The sequence below is a fragment of the Cnephaeus nilssonii genome (assembly GCF_951640355.1).
Source record: "Cnephaeus nilssonii genome assembly, chromosome: 9".
In the NCBI taxonomy this organism is placed as follows: Eukaryota; Metazoa; Chordata; class Mammalia; order Chiroptera; family Vespertilionidae; genus Cnephaeus; species Cnephaeus nilssonii.
Window position 1 is genome coordinate 66,115,144 of NC_137080.1, and position 24,363 is coordinate 66,139,506.

The following is a 24,363-nucleotide window of genomic DNA, read 5'->3' on the forward strand; positions in this document are numbered from 1 at the left end:
TGTGTTTTTTTTTTAAGTGAAGGCCTCTACTATAAACAAAAGTGGCCTATAATGAGGGAAAAAAAAGAAAATCATTGAGAAAGTATTATGTGCTAAGACACTTAATAATATTCAAAGAAATAAAAGATACATTTTGTCTCTACTCAAAGCAAATTTACATATTCAATAGTACCACAACACACTCAAACGGTAATGTACATGTAGACACTAGTTTTTTATTATCTGGGTATGTTTAAATCTAATTTAGGCTAGATTCTGGAAATGTAAATCACAACCTTAATTCTCCACATCTAAAACCCATGTTTGGGTTTAATGACCTAAAAGTTTTGAATTCAGAGGGGAGATAAACTGCTTAAAACCAAATTGACCTTCTGCTCTGTGGAAAATGGAAATTACTGATTCTCCAGTTCAACTTCTGGGCTCCTGAGCCCTTTCTTTAACAAATACATCACAAAATTCAGGGCATCACCTTAATATGTTTAACCAGAATAATAAATCAAATTCTAAATAGTGCTACCATTTAATCAAAAGCTTCAATACACATAAAGGAAATTATAACACAGAATAATTGTTGAGATTACTTAGTTAGCTACTATGGAAATTTCTACCTCAAAGATATAAATATAACTGCAGGTCCTATATAATAGTAAAACTGGACATTTTGCAAACATTACCAATTTTTAAACTTGAATTCATAGTTGCTTTTTTTTTGGTTGTTAATCCTTACCTGAGGATATTTTCCCATTGATTTTTTAGGGAGAGTAGAAGAGAGGGAAAGACAGAGAGAAACATCGAAGTGATAGAAACACGTCGATTGGTTGCCTCCTGCATGAGCCCCTATCAGGGCCTGGGCCAGGGAGGAGCCTGCAACCAAGGTACGTGCCCTTGACCAGAACAGAATCAAACCTGGGACCCTTTGGTCCACAGGCCAACGCTCTATCCACTGAGCCAAACCAGCTAGGGCAAGCATGTCAAACTCACGGCCCGTGGCCGCATGTGGCCCACAACAATATTTTTGCGGCTCAGCCAGTATAATGGTATGTAAGAAATGTTTTAATAAAAACTTCGTAACTTAATTTTTACAATATCCTGTTATACATAATTATTAATAACAAACTACAACATTCGCTAATGACTGATTACTATAATCGTGTTGCATTCATTTCCCTTACATGCAGGCACACCATTTCAGCCGATTGCCCATCATTAGTCTTGGACTACTTGTGTGCAACAGGAAATATTTCGCTTTCAAAGAACAAGAAAAATAGGTTTATTTGCATTACGCTTATTAATTTGTGCAGTTATTCAGTGTCTGATAAGTTAATGTTCAAGAAAAAAATATTAACTTTTATGAAAATGTTCTATTATTTTATGTTAATGATTACTCACTTATTTCAGCCCTTTGTATTCAGCATTTCTATATCAAAAGAAGCCTACGTTTCTATGAAAATTGAAGCTTTTGTCTTTTTGCGGTCCATATAAACTTAAACCTTGTGTATTTGGCCTGTGTTAGCCTTTGAACTTGACATGCTTGAGCTAGGGCCATACTCGCTTTCATAAAAACCAAGCATCTCATCAAGATCTCTGCACCAAAAACTAGAGAATATTGCTGAGAGACATTAAATGTCTAAGTAACTGAAGAGATTAGCCAGAGTATTTAGATAGGAAGATTCAATATTGTTAAGCTGTCAACTGTCAATTTATTTTCAGATTCAATGCAATGGCAATTGAAATCCCAACAAGGTGTGTGTGAGTGTATGAGTGTATGAGTGTGTGTGTGTGTGTGTGTGTGTGTGTGTGTGTGTGTGTGTGTGTTTGAACTGACAGGCTGATTCTCAAATTTATATGGAACTACAAAAAAACTAACAGCTAAGGCAAAATCAAAGAAGAATAAGCTAGAAAATGTACAGTCAGATATCAGGAATTTTTATAACATAGTATTTATTGGTACACATATAGATAAATAGATCAATGAAACAAAGTGTCTAAAAACAGACGTTGCATATCTGATCTCCTTGTTTACCATAAAAGGGCCACTGATATACAGTGGAAAAAGAATCGTCTTTCAATAAATGGTTCTGAGTCAACTGGATCTCCATGTAGGAAAACACTAAACCTTGACCCTTATCTCACACCATTCACAGAAATTAGAGATTATCTTTGACCTAACTTTAAAAGGTAAAACAATAAAGAAAAATAAAACATAAAATCTTCATAAACTTGGGGTAGCAAAGATTTTTTAAAAGGGATGCAGAAAGTACTAATTATAAAAGATAAATTGGACTTCATTAAAATTAAAATCTTTATTAATCAAAAGACAACATTAAAAGAGCAAAAAGGCAAGCCACAGACTAGGAACTACAGACTATTGCAATACACATCCTATAAAGTATCTTATCCAGAATATACAAAGACTCTCACAAATCAATAAGAAAAAGATTGAAGCCCTATTTTGAAAATGCACGCGCGCACACACACACACACACACACACATACAAACACAACTTAAGCACTTCACAAAAATGAATATCCAAACTGTCAACCAGCATATGAAAGATTGCTCAACATCTTTAGTAATCAGGGAAATGCTAAGTCAAACCCCAATGAGATACAAGTAAATGGCTAAAAATTAAAGAACTGACAGCACTAAGTGCTGATGAGAAGGTGGAGCAAGGAGAATTCTCCTACATTGCTTGTGGGAGTAGAAACAGGACCACCACTTTAGAAAACTGTTTGGCAGCACTTACAAAAGCTAAATATACCTGAACTCTATGACCTAGATATTCAATAACCTAAGAGAAATAGGGAAAGCACATTGGACCAGAATATAAAAAAAAATAATAATACAGAAAAGTGATCAAACAAGAAAAAAGAGGGGGAGAGGAAGAAAGCTATTTTAACAGAGAGATCACAAAAGGTCACAGAATCTTCAGTGCTTATTTTGTTTCCAAAGCTATTCCTCCACAGGAGAGAACACTGGTGGAGGAGCGATGCCTTTACTGAACATTTGTGAAGCTTTCCTCCACTTAGTCACAAAGTGCCTTGGTCAGCAGCACCATGCTTACATGTGCCATACTGAACATGAGAAATTCTTGAAAACACAAAATATTTTCTATATGACAGCATACTTTCTACTCTGAATTTCAGAGTGCAATGTTTGTCATTTGGTAAAAGCCAAATTTCAGAATGTATTTTTTTTCTTGAAATTAATATAAAACTAGTTTAAAATGGTTTATGTGTATAGTTTGGGACCCAAGTTTATAATCAATTCAATCTAGATATTTAACTTGAAATTTTACCATAAGTAAATATATATATATATATATATATATATATATATATATATATATATATGATTTAGATGGCATTCTATCATATTTCTTTATATTTAGTTGTGTGGGTTTGTTTTTTGTTGGTTTTGTTTTTTGATGCTTTTCCTTATTCTGGTTTTCTGCTTACTGTTACTGTTGATGATAATTTGGTATTTTATCTTAAAGAGAAAGAGAAGAGTAAGAGAAAAGAGGAACCTTTAATTAGCTATATATATATAAAAGCCTAAGCGACTATTACAACCAGTTGACCAAACGACCCGTCGACCGGTCGCTGTGATGCACATTGACCACCAGGGGCAGACGCTTAATGCAGGAGCTGCCTCCTGGTGGTCAGTGCACTCCCACAGCCAATCTCCCATGGCTGGCCAACCTCCTGCGGTCTCTCCCTGATCGGGGTCCCTCCCCCCCAGCCGAGGGGCCCCACCTGTGCACGAATTTGTGCACTAGGCCTCTAGTTTGATACATAAGTAGCTATCAAAGAAGGAAGTTTTAAGTACTGAGTACAGTAAGTTTTGAGTTGATCTACATGCTGTATAATTTTTAATACAACTCTCTTCCCCACCCTCTTTTGACAACTAAGTTGAAACTGCCATATTCGAACAGAAGTTCATCTGCAGCATAAAAATATACAAATATGCCTTATCTCATAATCTCCACATAATGGTACAATTGATGAAAAACATGAAGCAAATTCTAAGTAGCCTCATGATTTTAAAATTCAAGTTGTTATTGAAGCACTCCATATTACACTTGAATTCTGTCCCAAATAGGACAATATTCAAGTAATTGTTAAAGATACCATAGAGTCAAAGTAAAGCAATTAAAAGACTCGATTTATCCTTCATATATTTAGGTTTAACAGTAGACTGTTGACAACTTCAGACTCCAGAGCTGAAACCCTAGCCTCTCCCTCAGATTGGTTATATTTTATTTTTAGATGTAATCACTTCCCTCCGGTAAATGGTTAGTGACCGCATGCACAGGTCTGCACATGAGGAAACTAAAACTGGAACCTGCGCTGTGAATCAGCGACACAAGACACAAGACGACGATGCCTGGTGGGTCATCATCTTCAATAATCCTCATGACAGTGCTGTGCTGACACGGCAATTAAAGCGAATGATACTTGGAGTTAAGCAATTTCCATGGCACGTGCAGTATGCATTACTTTGTGAGCACCTACTACCTAATGGCATGATAAAAATCAGCTCTTCATGTTGTTCTTAATTTCCTTTAGTACTTTATGTTATGTGAATCCTGTTAGAGTTCAGATTAATTTTGAATTCATACTCTTATGAAAATTTATCAGACAGATTAAGTTGGTAAATTAATGGGCCAGCATACATACATTTCCGTTGTCCTACATACAATATAACCTGATTAAAGAATTGAGATAGCAAAGCTGCAAAAGCAAAACATTCAGGGGAATCCCAAGCTGGAAAGTTTCAGTTATGCAAGATGATTACATTCCAGAGATCCGCTGTCCTACACTGTGCCTACAGTCAACACTGCTATATTATCGATTTAGACATTTGTTGAGGGTAGATCACATGTTAAGTGTTCTCACCACAATAAAGGAAAAGTTATTAAAAGCAATAAATAAATAAATAAATAAATAAATAAATAAAAATAAATAAATAAAATAAAAGGAACCCAATAGCATAAGATGCAAGGAAACTAACGCCATTATGCTAACGGTGCTTTCTTTAGACATGCTACATTAGATTTACCTGGGGAGCTTGCTAAACATGTAAATGACTGAATCCCACCCAAGGCTGTCCTGCATGATGGGAATCTCTGAGACTGGGGCTTGCAAATCAATACCCCCAATGATACATGCTCACACTAAGACTGGAAATCCACTTATGTAGATCTTTCAAATAATTATCATCAAAATCATTTATTACACACTAGCATGTGCCTAAAAACTGTGTCCTACTTAATCAAAGATTCATTTTCCTTTCTAACCAAAAACAGTCCTGTTCCCTCTCAGTAGCAATTTGCTTTACCTCTAGCTCTCTTAAAAGAGTCATAAAGGAATCCAGAATAGTAACAACTTTGTCAGAATAAACTCCCCTGCTCCATGTACTTCTTTTTGCCATGAGTCTTTCCTGATTTCTTTCTCACTAAAGAGTTCCCCACCCCTCCAAAAAAAAGTATGACAGCCACAGGATGTCATTTATACAGTGGTAGGATACACAAACTTTCATGTAAATTATTTTAGGAAATGTACCTCCTGCCAAATTAGTAAAAAAAAAAAAAAAATAGTCATAAAGACTCACATAACACTCAGAAACTAAAATTTGTTATAGCTTTATAAGAGATTGCTTTTATTTTATGTGTGCTTCACACTCAAAAGTCTCTACTAGTGTGTATTCATACGTGTTTGGCAAAAATTATTAAAGGATATATTTAAAAGAATAAGCACAATGAGACTCATACTCAGTATATATCATCACCTGTGACCATAATCAGAATACATTATATGTAATTGCACAGAAGAAGAGTTGAAGTTTCTTTTTGCTTAGAAAATGGCTTTTTCAATGTATCCAGTTCAACTTTTAATTATGAGGTACATCGAGATCAGTACCTTACACATACTCAGTGCTCAAGAAAAATCTTCCAAATTAGTCACATAATCATTTATAAAAATCAGAGGTAGAATTAAACGTTCAAGCCCTTTAGAAATATTTATGAGATTGATAATCTAACAATTACAAATAAGTATTACCTAGTTAGTTCAAATCTTTTGTTCACCTCATCTGAGACATTACAAAACTAACCTATAATTAAACGACAATTCCTTTTATATCTCCTATTCTGTTTTTCACTTTTTCCTAATTAAGATTAGCTATGTCCCCAGTTAATCCTAAATGGTGATGAGTTTCTGTACTTATAATTTGAATAACTCAAATAATTTAAAACTTAAAGGAGAAAGGGAGAAATATACACACAGATAAATGAACACAAATATATGTATATTTGCAAATATCAATGAGAGAAAGAAAAGGCCATTTAGACCAATATAATATGCATATGAAAAAAAATGAGATGATTTTAGGAATTCTCAATGTTCAAATGAAGGTGAATGGGGAAAACAATGTATTATTTATTTTGTCTTAATAAAGTTAACCCCTGGCCTCTTCAACTTTAACAAGGTTTATCTTCATGATTTTAAAAAATAATTTAAAGACTATAAATAACATCTGATGACTGGGAAAAGAGGTAGCCTGGATACCTGGCTTGTCCCTGACCGTCACGGAAGTGGAAGCAGGAAGCAGGAGCACTGCCGCCCAGAGCCAAAGTGTCCAAGAGCCAGCGTGACTCATTGTGCTTCGAAACCATGTGAACAAGTGACCACAGATCTGCAACAGAACAAAATATTAGAATTGAGCTTATTATGTAATTCCTCTCATTGTATCTCCAGAAAATCCTCATCACCAAAGAGAACATAATAGATTTTTACATTATGTATAATTATATACAGTTGTCCTTTGGTATCGATGGCAGATTGATTCCAGGACCCCCAAGGATACTAAAATATTTGGGTGCTCAAGTCCCTAATATAAAATGGCATAGTAATTGCATATCTATAGTAATAAAAGGGTAATATGCTAATTAGACCAGATAGACTGGACATCTTCCGGACATCCTTCCGGACGTCCTTCCTGACAAAGCCGGGGGCGTGGCTGGCCTGCAAACCACCCACAGTCCCTCAACAAGGCTGGCCCCACCCCCCAGTAAGGACCCCCAACCCGATCGGGGGCGTGGCTGGTCTGCAAACCACCTGTGGCCCCTTACCCAGGCCGACCCTGCCACCCAGTGGGGAACCCCACCCAATGAGGGGTGTGGCCGGCTACAAACCACTTGCAGCCCCTCATCCAGGCTGGTCCCGCCCCCCCAGGGTGTACCCCCCCACCCCGATCTGGGGCCCCCTCAGGGCAGGCCAGCTGGCCACCACCCATGCACCAAGCCTCTATCCTATATAATAAAAGGGTAATATGACCCTAATGGCAGGACAACCAGAACAACTGCTGGACCAATCACTATGAGGCACACTGACCACCTCTTGGTCCCTTTCCCCAGCTGGCAGGCTCCGATCGCCTGATGGCCACCCGTGGCAGGGGCGGGGCCAGTGAGCAAGCAGGAACAGCCAACCTCTCAGTCCCTTTCCCCGCCCATCAGGCACCGATCACCTGATGGCAAATGCGGAACCGGGGGTGGGTGGCGGCGGGGGGTGGGGCTGGCTGCAGGCAGCTGGGAAGATGGCCCTGATCGCAGGCCAGGCCTAGGGACCATACCCGCACATGAATTTCGTGCGCTAGGGCCTCTAGTCCTATATAATAAAACCCTAATATGCAAATCGACTGAACAGCCAAATGACTGGTGGAACAACCAGTCGCTATGACATGCACTGACCACCAGGGGGCATACGCTCAACACAGGAGCTGCCCCCAGCCCTCAAGCCCGACCAGCAGTGGCAGCAGGGGGGTAAGGCCGGTGAGTGGGCCGCACCAGGTCAGCTAAGGTGGGTACCAGCAGGGGCCCCAATCACCCCACCAGTCGCTTCACAGATAGGCTCTAATAGCCAGCCAGGCCTAGGGACCCTACCCATGCACGAATTTTGTGCACTGGGCCTCTAGTAATCTATATTTGCAGATGGGCTACATATCACTTCATTTGACTGGCTTATTTCACTTAGCTTATCTCACATATCACTTCATTTGAGTGGATTCAACACAGTGCTTGGTAAGTGGCAAATTCAAGTTTTGCCTTTTGAAACTTTCTGCGCTTTTTCCCCCTGAATATTTTTAATCCAAAGTTGGTTGAATCTGTGGATACAAAACCTGCAGGTACAGAGGGCTGTCTATAATTGGATATTGATTATATATGCAAATTGATTATATATGCAATATACACCTTTTTAAAATTAAATCTTTATTGTTGAAAGTATTATATTTTCCCTTTTTTACCCCACTGTCCCCCTCCAGCCTACCCCCATCCCCCACTCAGACCTTCACCATCCTATTGTCTGTGTCCATGGGCTATGCATATATGCATATAAATTCTTTGGTTGATCTCATCCCATCCATCCACCTCCGCCTTCCTCTGAGATTCCATGCTTATTTGTCTCTAGATCCATTTTGTTCATTAGATTCCACATATGAGTGAGATCATGTGATGCTTGTCTTTCTCTGACTGGCTTATTTCCCTTAGCATAATACTCTCCAGGTCCCTCCATGCCATCTCAAAGGGTAAGAGATCCTTTTTTTTTTTTTTACTGCTGCATAGTATTTCATGGTGTGAATATATTTTCAGATTAGTTCCTAATTATCAATTATGTAAATACACAGATTTTTTATCCATTCATCTACTGATGGGTACTTGGGCTATTTCCAGATTTTAGCTATTAAAACTGCATATATTCTTTCTGATTGGTGTTTTGGGTTTCTTAGAATATATTCCTAGAAGTGGGATCACTGAGTCAAATGGCAGTTCCATATTTAATTTTTTGAGGAAACTCCATACTGTTTTCCATAGTGGCTGCACCAGTCTGCATTCCCACCAGCAGTGTACTAGGGTTCGCTTTTCTCCACATCCTCACCAGCACTCTCATTTCTTAATTTGTTGATATAGCCATTCTGACAGGTGTGAAGTGATATTTCATTGTTTTAATTTGTATCCCTCTGATGATCAATGACTTTGAGCATTTTTTTCATATGTCTCTTGGCCATCGGTATGTCCACCTTGGAGAAGTATCTATTTATGTCCTTTGCCCATTTTTAATTGGATTGTCTGTCTTCTGTTAAGCTGTATAAGATCCTTATATATTTTAGATATTAACCCTTTATCAGATGTATCATTGCCAAATACGTTCATAATATATCAACATATACCTTAATGTGTATGAAAGAACTCTGAATATATTTTCAGATTAGTTCCTAATTATCAATGTCTATACAGCCTCTTATAACTTAAATTTTGTCTTCTTTAAAAAATGTTTAACGTCATACCACTTATAATAATTTATATATTTATTGTTTTTTAATCCTGTTAAATGACACCTAACATAAAATTTAATATTGTATATTTCAGTGGCATTAAATACCTTCACATGGTTGTGTAAGAATCACCACCATCCATAACTTTTCATCTTGCAAAATTGAAATTCTATAACTCCCTATTTCTCCCTTCCCCGGCCCTTGGCAATCATAATTCTACTGTCTATTCTACAGATATGTATACTCTGAGTACTTCATATAAATGGAATCACACAGTAGTTATCCTTTTGTGACTTTATTTAATAATTTGTCAAGGTCTGTCTATGTTGTAGCATGTGTCAGAATTTCCTTCTTTATTAAGGCTGAATAATATTATACAGTATGTTTATACCATGTATTGTTTAACCATTCACCCTTTGATGGAAGCTTGGTTTCTCCCACCTTTTGGCTATTGTGAATAATGGATATTCAAATAACATGAATATATAAATATCTGTTCAAGTCCCTGCTTTCAATTCTTTTGAGTACAGACCCAGAAATGGAATTGCTGGATCACATTATAATTCTATTTTTAATTTTCTGAGGAACCACCATACTGTTTTCTATAGAAGCTGAGCCATTTTACATTCCCAGCAACAATTTACAACAGTTCCAATTTCTCCACATCTTCATCAATATTATTTTCTGGTGTGTGTGTGTGTGTGTGTGTGTGTGCGCGCGCGCGCGCGCGCGCGCGCGCGTGCATTTAATAGCAGCCCTCCTAATGGGTGTGAGATGGTATCTCATTGTGGTGTTAATTTTCATTTCCCTAAGGATCAGTGATATTGAACATTTTCATGTGCTTATTAGCCATTTTTGTACCTTCTTTGGAAAAATGTCTATTTAAATCTTGCCCATTTTTAAATTTGGTTTGTGTTGTTGTTGCTGACTTGTAGGAATTCTTTATATATTCTGATTATTAACGCCTTGTCAGACATATGATTTGCAAATATTTTCTTCCACATGGTGGATTGCCTTTTCACTCTGTTTCTTGTGGTCTCTGCAGCACAATTTTTTATTTTTATGTAGTCCAAATTAATTTTCCTTTTATTGCTTGTTCTTTAGGTGTCATATATAATTATTTATATCTTTAAAATGTAATTTTATTACTTACAATTCTATTTTCTCTTCTGAATAATAATTATCCATATTTTGACTTAATTAATATAATCACATTTTCTATAAACTTAACTATTTTGTTACTGGATTGAATAATCACTGCTACTGGTGTAATTACTGCACACATAAAAAATATTTTTTCCTTCTATTTAAAGTGTAAAATGGATCTATGCAATGCCCACCACATCGAGCCTGCCACGAACATCATATTTAATTTTAATGTATTACTCCCCAAATTGTTTGTCTTTCTGAATTCAGACTACTACTCTACAGACATTACAATAAAAGATTTAGTAAATAGAATCCCTGTAATGGAAAACTTTAACATTACTTAAATTAATTTTTATAGTGCAGTAACTAACATGGAAATGAATTGCAATTAAAAATATAATGGCTCCTTCAGTGTACTTGACAAACACAGTATTATTAGAATAGCTATTCTAAGAGTTCTAAATATGCAAATAATATTATGTCATATATTTACCACCATTCAAAGTCTACTCAAGAGTCAAATATAAAATAAGCCATCGTACCAGTGCCTAAATGTTGTCCATAGACACTCTTTAGAAGAAAACTAAAGCCACCATCTTTGGTATTCTGCATGTGCCAAACCCTCTAAGATCAGCATTTTAAAATTAACTCAAGATTTTGGATATTTCTGAGTGAATAGCTAGAAGCTGCAATTGTAATATTAAAATCATATGTATGGTTCTAAATATCAAACAGCTGGTTTTATACTTATTTCTTTTGAACTCTCTCATCTAGATATAGTCCTAGTCCCAATGTGACTTTGCAACCTTATCCTAGCTATTACTTCAAGTCAGTTGGTAACTGTTAAAGCAATTAATTCTATTTCAAAGAAACAAGCTCACAAACATTGATCAAACTCACAAATATTGATCTAGCTTTCAGAGAGATCCTTGATCACTTTCATTTTTAAACAAAGTGATTTTTATTAGTTGATAAATTAGCAGCATAATATAGTAGCTAAAGCCATGGCTTCATGTCTGAGCTTTGCTATTTATGTATTTTCACCAAACCTTCATTTATTCACCTGAAAAACCAGGAACAATACTATTTAATACTTGGAAAGAGTAAAGCAGAGGGCCCTGAACACAGTAAGTGTTCAAAAAAAGTACCTGCTACAATAATTGTTCACTCTACATATTCATAAATAAGAATTAGTAAAAATTTAGTTGCATTTCTCTCTTTAACCTGATATTAATATTGATATTTGCACAATGAAGAAGTGCCAAGGCATCCTAAAAATTGTTCATTGAAGTTTTGGTCCCTGTTCAGCAACAAAGAACCAGAGGGCTATATAGCCATAAGCATATGAATTCAATCTATTTATTTGAGCCGCTTAGAGAATAATTGTACTCAGCTTCATTTATCCAAAAGGTTTGAAGAACAAGATGTTATTGTTAGTTGACTAAGCATTCTATTCACTAAAGAATTGCCATTCCACTGAAATGGTGAGATCACCATTGCCAACCTACTGAAATGTCACTGGCCAAGTTCAGCAAGATCTTGAAAGAAGAATCCTTTTCTCACCCAGCCTGGTGTAGCTCAGTGGTTGAGCATCGACCTATCAACCAGGAGATCACAGTTCAATTCCTGGTCAGGGTACATGCCTGGGTTGCCAGGCTTGACCCCCAGTGTGGGGCATGCAGGAGGCAGCCAATCAATGATTCTCTCTCATCATTGATGTTTCTATCTCTCTCTCTCTCCCTCTCCCTTCCTCTCTGAAATCAATGAAAATATATATTTTTAAAAAGAATCCTTTTCTCTCCTTATCTAATTCAACTGTTGGTGTCATTTCCAATAGCTGACCACTACCTCCTCCTTGAAACCCTCATTTTCATTGGCCTCTCTGCTCTCATACTCTCTGGGATTTCCTTCTAAATTCTCTTCTCAGAACTTTTTTTATACCTGATTTATTAACTCTCGAATCTGTGGGCCCTCCTCTCTTATCTCTTTATAATGTCTTCCTAGGTGATCTCACCATTCTCTTGTCTTTAAGTAGTATTTGTCAGATGATAAATCTAAAATTTACATCTCCAGCCCAATCCTCTTCTCTGAACTTTAGGCTTTGCATCCACCTGCCTACTCAATCTCTCTTAGATATCACACAGACATCTGTAACTATACAAATTAAACATTTGATTCTCAACCACAACTTGTTCCTCTCATTCTCTTCCCAATCTCAATAATTAGCACCCAACAAAATGCTCAAACCAGAAACCTAAGCACACATGCATTCTTTTGTCTTCCTTATCATCTCCCACACCCAAACCATCATACCAGTGTTACCCTGAACACATTTCAAATCCATTCATTGCTCTCCAGTCCTCTACCACTATCCTAGGTCAGATTGTCCTGATCTAGACACCTCAACAGTTCCCTAAACTAATTTCCCTCATCCACCATCAACTCTGGACAAAATTCACTCTCAACATAGCCTTAGAGAGATTTTTTTTAAAAATCAAAGTTGGATCGTGTCATTTCCAGCTTTAAACCCTTTAGTGGTTTCCCATTATACTTCAAATGCAACCCAAAAAATCCTTTCTATGGCTTAGAAGCCCGAATAATCTGGCCCCTACCCACCTTTCCAGTCTCATTTGGTACATTTCTCTTCACTAATGTCCTATTCCTCAAATTCCCTGACTCTTTCCAACCTCAGGGCTTTTGTGTATCTGGGAATATGCTGGATCCTGCTCTTCCTTACATCTTTCAATTTAAATGTTACTAAGTGGAAAAGCCATTACCTGTCCATGTCCTGGCCCCATTTTTCTCTAGCTCAGACTATTTTGTCTGTGTACATATGTTTATTGCTCTCACTCAATGCTAAGCTCCTTGAGGGCAGGGATTACTGTGTGTCTGTTCTATCACTGTGTCCTGAGCACTTGGCACAGTACCTGGAAAAGCAGAGACTCAATAAATATTTGCAGAAAAGGTGAAGAGATTGAGAACCACACATTTTGGTAGTCACAAAATAGTCCAGGGGATGTAAACTGCACCATATGGAATATAGTAAATAATATTATAATAAACATATACAGTGCCAGGTGGGTACTTGAAATATCAGGGGGACCACTTTGTAAAGCATATGATTGCCTAACTACTAGGCCGTACACTTGAAACTAACACAACTTAGTATTGTATGTAAACTGTAATTGAAAAATAAAAAAATTTAAATATTCACAATTTTAAAAAGTAAAAAGCTGGCAGTTTTCAAATCTTGAGATAGAGTAAATAATACTTATCTTTGAATCTATAGTGACAATAATTTTATATTTTATAATTCTTAAGGCATCTCAGAATCTTATATTTCAAAGATTGCTATAATGAATACCTTTGCTCTTTGCCCATTTCTAAAATATGTTTACTATCTGATGTTCCTGTTGCTCCAACCTTAATTAAATAGAGACATACTCCACTCAGCTAGGAATATTAGACATAACTTTTTATCGCATTCTCAAAATGAATCCTGTATATGTTAAAAAAGGAAAAAAAAACAACACCTTTTTCAGATCTTTAATCTCTGCTGTAAGCTGTTGACAAGGGTTGACTCCCCGCAAAAAATTGTTGAGGACAAAGCTTTCCTTGGGGTCTTTCTGGACTCTCCTCTGGATCCTTCTCACTCTCCCCAGACACCTGCTGTTCTCAGGCTGCTTCCTGCTGTCTTCCCTGGTGCCCTCCCAGGATTTCTCAATTCTGGGCTTTGTTCACAATCTCCTTCCTCAGCAAAACTTGCCTCTTTGCTATTCTGTCCCTCAGATCCCAGCTACATAGTTACTAAGTTAGCTTTATAAATGAATCTAGGCCAGTGTTTAATATGTTGTTCATCCCAGGTAAGATTTAAACTTTAACACAGACCTTTAATGTTTTCCCAATGGAGTGAGTAATGTAGAACCTCAGAATAATATATGTGCATGCTGAGCTTTCTTAAGGCCTTCAAATCACTTTTTTTCCAAATGTGTACAAGGATGTCTCATGATTCATTTTAAGAAGGATATGAAGAAAATTGGTCATACCTGTTGTCATTTTCTGCAGTAGAACTTCTTTTACTAGTATATATGGTATTTTATTTTAATACTCAGAATAACGTAAGAGGCAGGCATGCCTGCCCCTCACATCATCAGGGTTAGGGCAAGAGATCTACATACCATATGTCAAATATTAGAAAGTTAAAAATAAAGCTAATAAAACTGATAATAGATATGTTGGGGGTTTTTTTTTTGGTCTTTTATCTTGGTAAATATATCTTGACAAAAACCTGAAAGCCAGAGTCAAGTTTAAAATTGACAGCGCAGACTGCAAGGAATACACTGGCCTTTGGCCTGGACCGAAGTCCAGCCCTCACTCTTTCCCATTCCTAGCTCTGTCTACACCAGTGATGGGCAACCTTTTGAGCTTGGTGTGTCAAACTTTGCCAAAAAACTGAGCATAACTCGGGTAGTGTGTCACTCTGAGGAAAAAACTAACTCCAAGACTCTAGTCACAAATGTTTCATCCTCAGGAGCAGCAAATGTTTCATCCTCAGCATGCGGCCGCGTGTCATCAGAAATGGCTACTCGTGTGTCATAGGTTCGCCATCACTGGTCTACACCATGAGGCGCCTCAACCACACATATGAGAACATCCCAATAATTCTAAGCTTCGTGCACAGCACCTGCAAACAGCCACTCCTTGACCACTCCCTTGGGCCTAGGAGTGTTCACACCTAGTGACTTGGTCTGGCCCTGGGAAGATGGATCCCAGGAAGAGGGCTTCCAGATCCTGCAAGAGGACTAAAGGTGATTCAGCCAAGGAATTTCAGGATCCTGCGTACCCAGAGCCTGGTCCAGAAGATCATTCTTTGGGCAAGTCCCCTTACTTCTCTTAACTCCTAATACTGAGAGCCGGTGCACATCCAGAGCAAGGGCATACCAGGGCCTTCTAAAGTAGAGGGCTCAGAGCAGGGACCCTTTTGCCCAGGCCTCAGGGTGGCACTGAAGACAGGCAGCAGGTCCCTGTTCTACAGATGGGAAACATTAAAGCTCATAGAGAAGATCCCACAGCCAGGGATTCAAGTCCAGGTCTGCTTGACTAATAAGTCTTTGCTGTTACACCATGTTTACCATTAGGATGTGGGACAGACCTAGCACACTCTATACACTTCCTTTTAAATTTTCAGCTATTCTCTATCAGTATCCAAGTCAGACTCCAGACAGTTCCTTCCTGAGGCTACCAAGTACTAATGTCATAATTGTTAGTGCGCCCAGCAATGGTAGTCATAAGCAGACAATACTGCTAGAGCCTATGAACCTCAAAAATCACCCAGACAGTCCTGCCTGTAACTAATTTCTCATTCCCATGTTAACAACGAAATAAAAGCTGCCTAAAGGCCTGCCTCTGACCTCTCTCCACCTCTAACCCATTATTCTTACCATCCTCTGCCAACCAGAATAGTTTTGGATACTGGTTGGGTTAAGGGAATTATTAAAGGGAAAACAGTCACTATCCCTTAAACTTCCTTAATCCAGCACTTGAAATCCTATGAGGCAACTATCAAAACTAACAATATTTGAATTGGGACATAGATTTTTTTAAATCCCTTATTAATCTATATTTGTGTAGAGAGAGCACAAAAAGGACAGAAAGGGACATTGGGAAACCTTAGTCTTTTGTCCCATTGATAGGACGAGGTTCCTACAGTGTGCCACTGGGGATCCAGTAGTCATTGGGTATACAGCACTGAGACAATTAAGGGGAATCCCTGGTGTCACTTTGGTCAGCAAAACCGAAAATAAATAAACACATACATTGTCTTTGGCTTTATATAGGCTGTTAAATGAGCAACACAATATTTTGACTTTCAAAAAAATAGGCTTGATTTGTTAAATGAAAGAACCCTTTTTCAGAGCATTCATTATAAAGAGATATGCTATATGGGTGGGTAGAAGGTAAATTTTATTATTATTTTTTAAATTTCTTTATTGATTAAGGTATTACATATGTGTTTAAATCAAACCATCTTGACTACCCTTCAGTATGCCTGTATGTAACTCCACCAAAAAAATCTGGCCATACTGTTATGAAGTGACACATCTTGTAAATGAGCAAAACAACAGGTGTCTTACATCTGTTCTTTACCAATCTTTAGAATCTATCTTTCATGAAGCTATACTAGAGTCTATAGACTATTGGAGAAAACCGACTGCAAAGATATACCTATAGAGTTAAAACTCCAAGCCAATAATAGGAGAAATATCCTCTAAGATTAGAACTAGATTTAGCATTATCTCATGATATTTTTCATTGACTGTAGTAATGAAACAGGTTAGTTTGGGAAGTCTTTTGCAGCTTAGGCAAAGTTTCTACCCTCTTTATATTCCACAGATACCTCTTGACCTTCATATTTCAATTACAGGCATCATCATTAACTTAGGAGCCTAAATCAGAAATTTCAAAATCATCTTCAACCCCTTCTCTACCCTCCATATCAAATTTCAGTTTATCAAATCTACTTTTTAAATGTCTTTGGAATCCATACCAACTTTCTCATCCTCACAAACACTGCCTTAGTTCATGTCCTTACTATTTCTAATCTGGAAAAGTGAAATAGGCTCCTAATTAGACTCCTTTCCTTCAGTCGTTTTATAAAATACCAGAGACCCGATGCACGAAATCGGTGCACGAGTAGGCCTTCCTTCCCCCAGCGGCCACAATAGCCAGGCTCCTCTAGTCTTGTTCCCCTTAACTGCATCTCCTACTGCTAAATAATTCCATTTCTAAACCAAAACTTTAATCACCTTAGTGCTCTGCTTTGCTGAAGTCTCCTGGTGGCTTTTCACTGCCCAATCCTCAGAGACGTGCTCAAGGCTCTTTGACGGTAGGGCCTCAACTCATCAGTCCAGTCTCATGCCCTGCTCCTCCTTCCAAATGACCTCTACTCCATCAGATTATTCACAATTCCCCAAATGTGCCAGGCTTCGGCACATACTGTTTTGGCTGCTGGAATGTCCTTCTAATTCTCTCTCCATCTGGTGAACATTAACTCTGCCTTCCACATGCAGTTCAAATGTGGAAGAAGTCTGCAAGAACCATCAGATATAGAGTTTGTTACTCACTGCCTTGAGAGCCAGCAGAGCTTAGTACCCATTGTCTATGTTGCATTGTAACAATTTATGTGTATTCTGTCTCCTACCCATAGTCAACATCTTGGAGAAAAATGATTGCAACTTATCAGTTGCGTTTTGTTTAAACTTGGCATTTAGTAGGTACTCATTTGTTCAATTTGTAGGATCAATATAGTCTAAAGCAATACCTTTGTACTAAAATTAAACAAATGAAAGGTTGGAACTGTTGAGTAGTATATCTAGATAGGGTATGGATGAAGTAAAAAAAATTATAGGAAAATTACTAAAAGGCTCAGTGCATACAATTTCAGTTCTTTTGGGGACAAAAAAAAATATTATCAAGGTTCTCTTCTTCACAAAAAAATATATTCCTTGGTTCTGAATGTCTCTAGTCCTCTAAAATGTATCAACTTTATCACCTTTTCTCAGAGTTCCATGTTATTTCTCCTGTCACTTCAAACCTAGTGCCTACTTCCTATAGGATCTCTAACTTCAGGTTCCCCTTGAGCATGCTTAATCCATCCTCTCTATCCCATATGGAAACTATTCTCAATCTCAACCCTCATGACTGACCTACATTTTTTTTTCAGATTTCAATTCTTTAGCTCCATTTCCAAAGATCTATCTATGTCAATAATCCATTGCCACTTAAAATTTTAAATTTATTGCCGTAACCAGTTTGGCTCAGTGGATAGAGCGTCAGCCTGCAGACTGAAAGGTCCCAGGTTCAATTCCAGTCAAGGGCATGTACCTTGGTTGCAGGCACATCCCCAGTAGGGGGTGTGCAGGAGGCAGCTGATCGATGTTTCTCTCTCATTGATGTTTCTAACTCTCTATCCCTCTCCCTTCCTCTCTGTAAAAAATCAATAAAATATATTTTAAAAAATAATTTAATTTTTTTAAATTTATATATGTATATGTATAGATTTTCCCACTTTATTAACTTTTTCTAAATGTCCATTTGAAGAGCTCTACTAGCTTTCTGATTGAATAATCTTACAATCTAATGAGTTACCTTTGATTTCTCTCAAAGAGAGAGAGAGAGATCATAAATCCGATGGATGGATAACACAGACCTATTGTTTCACTCTTGCATTCAACATCTTTCCATCAATTTACAAATTCAATGGGCAATTTCCTTACCTGATTATCTTGCCACTTGCCTATAAAATAACACCCTAAAGAGCCCCTTGCCTCTTAGCCTCTCCTTTCCAATCTCTCCTTGGCAGGTGCTATCTGCTTTCTTCATCTCAGGTTTCACCCCAGTTTGGATTCTCTGCCTTACCAGGCACATGACTACTCACTCCCACCTCTAAGCCTTCACACATGCCATTCCTTCTGGCTGGAATGTCCTCCCTCTTGCTCTCTTCTGCTATGCCTTGTTATTCTCTGCCTCTTTAAGATATATGTCCTCAACATGGCCTGCCTTAAATAATCCAACTCAGTCACATTCATTCTATTTTTTCCAGCATCCTTTCCAGGTTATAAATTTGCATCTCTCTAAGTTCTGCTAGTTTTTATTTCTGTTTATTTTTCATTATTCTCTTGAATTGCAGTTATGACACCAATTAGCAATACAATACCTCCATTTCTTCTCCTGCCTCTAAAACCAATACTCTGTGTACCCACTGGGCATTTTTGTCTGGGGGGTGGGGGGAAGGGATGAACTAAAACTGCAGCAGGAGAGATTAAACTGGAAGACCAGAAAGTAGATGGAAATTTTCCATTTCTGGAGAATATCATGGGCTCCCATCTGTTTTAGATGGTTTCCTTGGATGATGATGATTCAGATACAGAGATAGTGTCCAAACGGCGATAACAATCACATTTGATTTTCTTTCACCTTCTTGCTCTTTCTCTGACTTGTTCGTATCAGGTTCAGGCTCACCTCCCTGCTCTATTGCTCATCTTCGCCCTCCTTTCCCAGGAAAGGCTACTTAGACTGCCTACCAGTTTGAGAAATCAGTCTGGACAAAACCTCACGGAAGCACCTACCAGTTTCTTTCTCCATTTTCTATCCGCTGGGGAGAGAACGAATTTTTCCACCCCTGGGGATCACCCTTCCTTTTTGCCACTCAAGACAAATATTCCCGCTCAAAGAATCGTGTCCGCTCTCCTCAAAAATAGGCTTTTAGGTGCGTTTTGCACCATCTGGACACTGGAACATCCCAGCTCCTCCTTTGCAGGCACCTAGCAAAGATCTCCACTTAGAGAGGGTCCTAGTTTTCTCGCCAGGCACCAGCCAGGGGATGCGAAAAGATCCCACATTTGAACAGAGCAGGTTTTAAGAACCCCTTAAAGAACTACAGTCGTGCTTGATTTGAGCAGAATCAGAAGCACCTTGTGCGCGCTCTCTGTCTCTGTCTCTGTCTCTTTGTTTTTGGTTATGGTCGGGGGCAGGGGTGGGGTTGGGGTATTTCATGCCCTCCATTCTCAGGCTGATAGACATTCCTCTTGAGCTTCCTGACCATCCTCCCATCTTGTTTCTCCACAGACTTCTCCCCTCCAAGCAGATGGGACCAGGACGTCTTGGCACTGGGGGTGGCAGGAGGCAGCCCAATTTTCCCCTTTACCCTTGCATTTCCCAACTTCAAGCTGTGGCTCCTGGTCACTCACTGCTGCAATTCCTTGATGGTTCCATGAAAACTCTCGGCATTTTCAGGATCTTTTTGACCCCCCCAGCTACCGTCCCCTGAGGCCAGCACTGTGTTCCCACACCCTCTCCACCCTCTCCCAAATCAGTGTCTCCCTGAGGCGCCCGTCACCTGGCCTGTGCACCAGCGCACCTGCCCCGCGACTCGCCCGCTCCCTCCCGCCCTCGGTGGCCTGCGCGGGGCCGGTTTTGCTTACACGCCCGTCCGTTCTGGAGGAGCTAGTGCGCCCGGCGGAGGCGACACGCTTGGTTCCGGGCCAACAAACTTCTTCGGGACCCTGCGGCGCCCCAGCGGGGTGGCGCGGCGCCGCCTCCCCGCTCCCCGCCTCGCCGGCCGCGCCGGCGCCGGCGCACTGACGGCCGCGGCGGCCGTTCTCGCGGCGAAGGCGGCGGAGGCGGGGGCCGCGTTCTCCGAGCGCCGGGCCGGGACGTTCCCGCGGCGGCGGCGTCTGCGGGGACGGGGACGGCGGCCGCGCTCAGTCCGGCCGCGCGGCGCGCGCTGCAGGGTAATTAGGGGCAGGGCCGGAGGCTCCGGGCGCGCGAGGCCGGGGAGGCCGGGGGGGGGGGGCCGGGGTCCCGGGATCCCGGCGCTCGCGCCCCCCGCGAAGTAGCACTTGGGAGACATACCCGCAGGTCGGGACAAGTGACCCGGGTCGGAGACCCAGGCCCCGGAACACGTCTCCTCGCTTCCCGGGGTAACATCTCTAGACCTCGACCCGAAATTAATACCCAGCGGCGTGCCTTGATATTGTTTGTTTTTGTGCAATTAACACCGCGAATATTTTTTTTTATTCTGCATTTGATGTCTGTTCTCACCCGCATCCGCAGTCCTCTTAGCTCTGCTTTGCCCACACGGAGCCCGAAAAGCCACCTAGAACTAAAGTAGAACGCGTACAGCCTGCGTTAGGTGCCCAGAGGACGCGAACTGCAGTACACGGAGCTCAGGAAAGCGGCCACGTCGTGCCCAACGTTCTCGGTCCCATCAGGACGCTGCCCGTGCGAATGCGTAATTGCAGGTGTGCGTTCTTCGTCCACCCAAACAGATTCCCGTGTGCAGCACAGGTTTTACCTTTTCGTGGAAAGCAGATGCACGCGAACGATCCGACACGTGAACGGAGGACCCAGACGCGGCCCGGGTGCGAGAGGTGAAGTGAAAGGGCCGGCCGGCCGCAGAGCTGCGCAGCTTACCTTGACCGTGTGCGTGAGCCCCTCAGGCGCAGTGGAGTCCGAGCCGGGTTGCCGCACCGCCGCGGAGTGGCCCGAGGGAGCTGCCTGCGAGTGGGGAAGGGGGACGCATCTCTGCCCTTATTAGTCTCTCCCAGTGTGACCCTCCCACTCGGCGAGGACGGAGGACTCTGCAAGACAGGACTCCGCCAACTCGTGCCCAGGTCTCCCTTAATTGTAACAAGGTCGCCTTAGGGGTGGAAATAATGCATTTCAGGTTTATGTTTTATTAGCAGTTTCAACAGATAGGATGATGGTCGGATGCCAGGTGCTCAATTTCTCACTTCTGATTACGAAATGTCTTCAAAGTATTCTGTTTGGCATACATTCACAGGTAGATAATTGGCTTTTTAACAGTTGAGCTAAAAAAGGATGGCATTTATGTTTCATTTTTCACTTTTTTGGGGGGTCAGTTTACATAAAGTGAATCAAAAGAGCCTGCCTGCCTTCCAATCATGCATGCTCTTATGTACAGGTTTGTGTGACTTGGGTTTGTCTCAGGGCGCAAAACTATTTTTGATTTTAAATATCGTATCTTTCCTGGATTTTGAACCCTTTGGGATCGTTTTGAATATGTGAAGGTGACATTTGTCTACAGATTTCTGTGTGTGTAGAGTATATATAGGTATACACACATACATATGTAGATATAGATCTACGTATTTAGTAAACGTATATGTATATTTGTAGATATATACATGTGTATGCATATACATAGAGTATATGTGTGTATGTGTATGTATATATACATATACACATATATATTTGAAAAAAATAGAACCAATATCGAATTTCAAAGCGTAATCTAGTCGTTAGAAAAGAGATATATTGATTTAGTGTTTTTTAGTTCAGTATTACCCCAGTTGGGGAAACAGGATAAATTTTATTGATCCACAATGGTGAAAATCATTAAGCTTAAAAGTTACCATACGCTTCACCTGCCAGGTCTCACGTATCAGAAAATAACTAAAATCAATCTCACAAAAAAATTAAAATGTTAAAAAATTTTAGGAGATAGCTAGCTTCCACTTCATTGAAGTGAAACTGTCTAAGAGTCAACTCGTGGTTTTTAATCCTGTCTTTCATCATTATCAAAATACCTGCAGTTTTAGAGCTTTACATCCACAGTGATGCAAACCATGTTTATATGTCAGGAACTAAAACCCACTGATGAATTTCCTCCTTGTGTGATTTTCATCACTAATTTTTGGTTGACTGTGGAAAGAGGCCAAGGAGGGAGGATAGCACATGAGTCACGCTGCTCAAATGGTCATTTGAAAACATGATCCACAAACTTTCATCAGACTTTTGGTGATCGTTTGCTAAGTTTTTTAAAAGGATTACCGCTGTTTGGATTTTTATTTTCTCTAAGCAACTGAACTTTACCTTTTAATTGTTAGTAAATTGAAATAAGAGTAGCCAGGCTTTAGTTCTGTAATAGACTAGAAAATTCATCATATTTGCATTTAATTGGTACTATTTAAGGCAAACTATCGAACAGGAAGTCCAAAATTGTGTCTCTAATTTGTGTTTTAGTACAGGTAATCCACCTTTAACTGTAAAGCATTATTTTGAAAACTTCTTAATAATTTCTTAATCTATAAGATGTTTTTAAAATAGCCGAACACTTATATTTTTGTTTGTATCTTAAGTTTGTTCCTTTTCCTACTCAAAATGTTTAACTAAAGTTTTTGGAAGAAAGTGAGAAATGAATAAATAAGGTTTGAAATAATTATTACCTGTTGTCCACTTTGTTCCTAGATATACCAACATCCCCAAATCAGTAAATATTCTGTGTTTTTCTTTTAGGAAAGGGTTCCAATCTGGATCGGTTTCATGATCACAAACTATTGTACCCCTAGGTTATGGTCCTTTATCCAATTTTTTAAAATTGAATTTTAAAGTGACTTCATGTCTAATCAAGAGCCTCTTTTTTATCTAACCCAAATAAAATTGTAAATGACCAGTCTTTCCACTTGCTTCTGAAGCGATTGCTGGTGAACAAACATCTGAAAACAACAGGAGAATCTGACAGGACTTTGAATTCCGGTGAACAGCTTGAGGGACTTTTAACACATGTATGTACGTAAAAAAAATTTTTTTTAATTTCAAAAACAAACTGCTTTCACCATGTATAACCCATTAAAAGGCATGTTCAACTATTTTTATGCCAGTAAAATAAATTAGAGATAATTCCATTTAATGCATTAAAAAAACTGTTCCATATTTGTAATGCCCACTTACATAATTTAAACAACTTTAAGTTAACTTGTACTGGATTTTGATAATAAATTTAAAGAATGTGTTTTTTTCTAAGCCTCACTTCTCAATCTCTTGTTTGATAGCTATTTTTCCCCTTCCTTCTTCTTCTTCTTTTTTTTTTTTTTTTGTACTTTTGTATTCCCCAGCCATGTAGTTTTTTCCCCCTTTTGTAATTTATTTCACTTTTCTCCTCTTTCATAGTTTCCATCTTCCAAGAAGAATTTCAGCATTGCCCCCAGCTAATTTCTTAGTTACCAAACCATAAAAGTGTTCATTCTTTATTGAATTTATGGGGCACAGCCATACATGACTTCCATACATAGCCCATGGAAATACTTCACTGCATCAATAGCAGATGAACAGACGTTACTGTTCACTGTAATTACCAAATCTGACTTGTCATCACTAGCATGCACTTCCCAGTCTATTCTTTTTGGGCCAGTACTATATATGATAGTCTTAAGACCAAAAAGAAAGTTATCATCTAAGTGGTAACTTTTTAGGCATCATCAAAAGTAAGTTAGGGCATTTTTAAAATTTTATATACTATTTTTACCATTGTTTCTGAAAATAATTCTCTTCATAGAGAAAATAATATTTCACTGGTT

The 24,363-nt window shown here is 39.2% G+C and overlaps 1 protein-coding gene across 1 annotated transcript in view; it reads right to left on the reverse strand.

Moving 5' to 3' along the window:
• Nucleotides 1-21,771, reverse strand: part of COL19A1 (collagen type XIX alpha 1 chain) — a 316,298-nt gene extending 294,527 nt beyond the window's left edge. The window contains 3 exon segments of the mRNA XM_079780963.1: nt 6,571-6,697; nt 21,458-21,482; nt 21,484-21,771. Coding sequence (XP_079637089.1) covers nt 6,571-6,697; nt 21,458-21,482; nt 21,484-21,566 — 235 coding nt within the window. The 5' untranslated portion in view covers nt 21,567-21,771.
• Between the last annotated feature and the right edge of the window lie 2,592 nt (nt 21,772-24,363).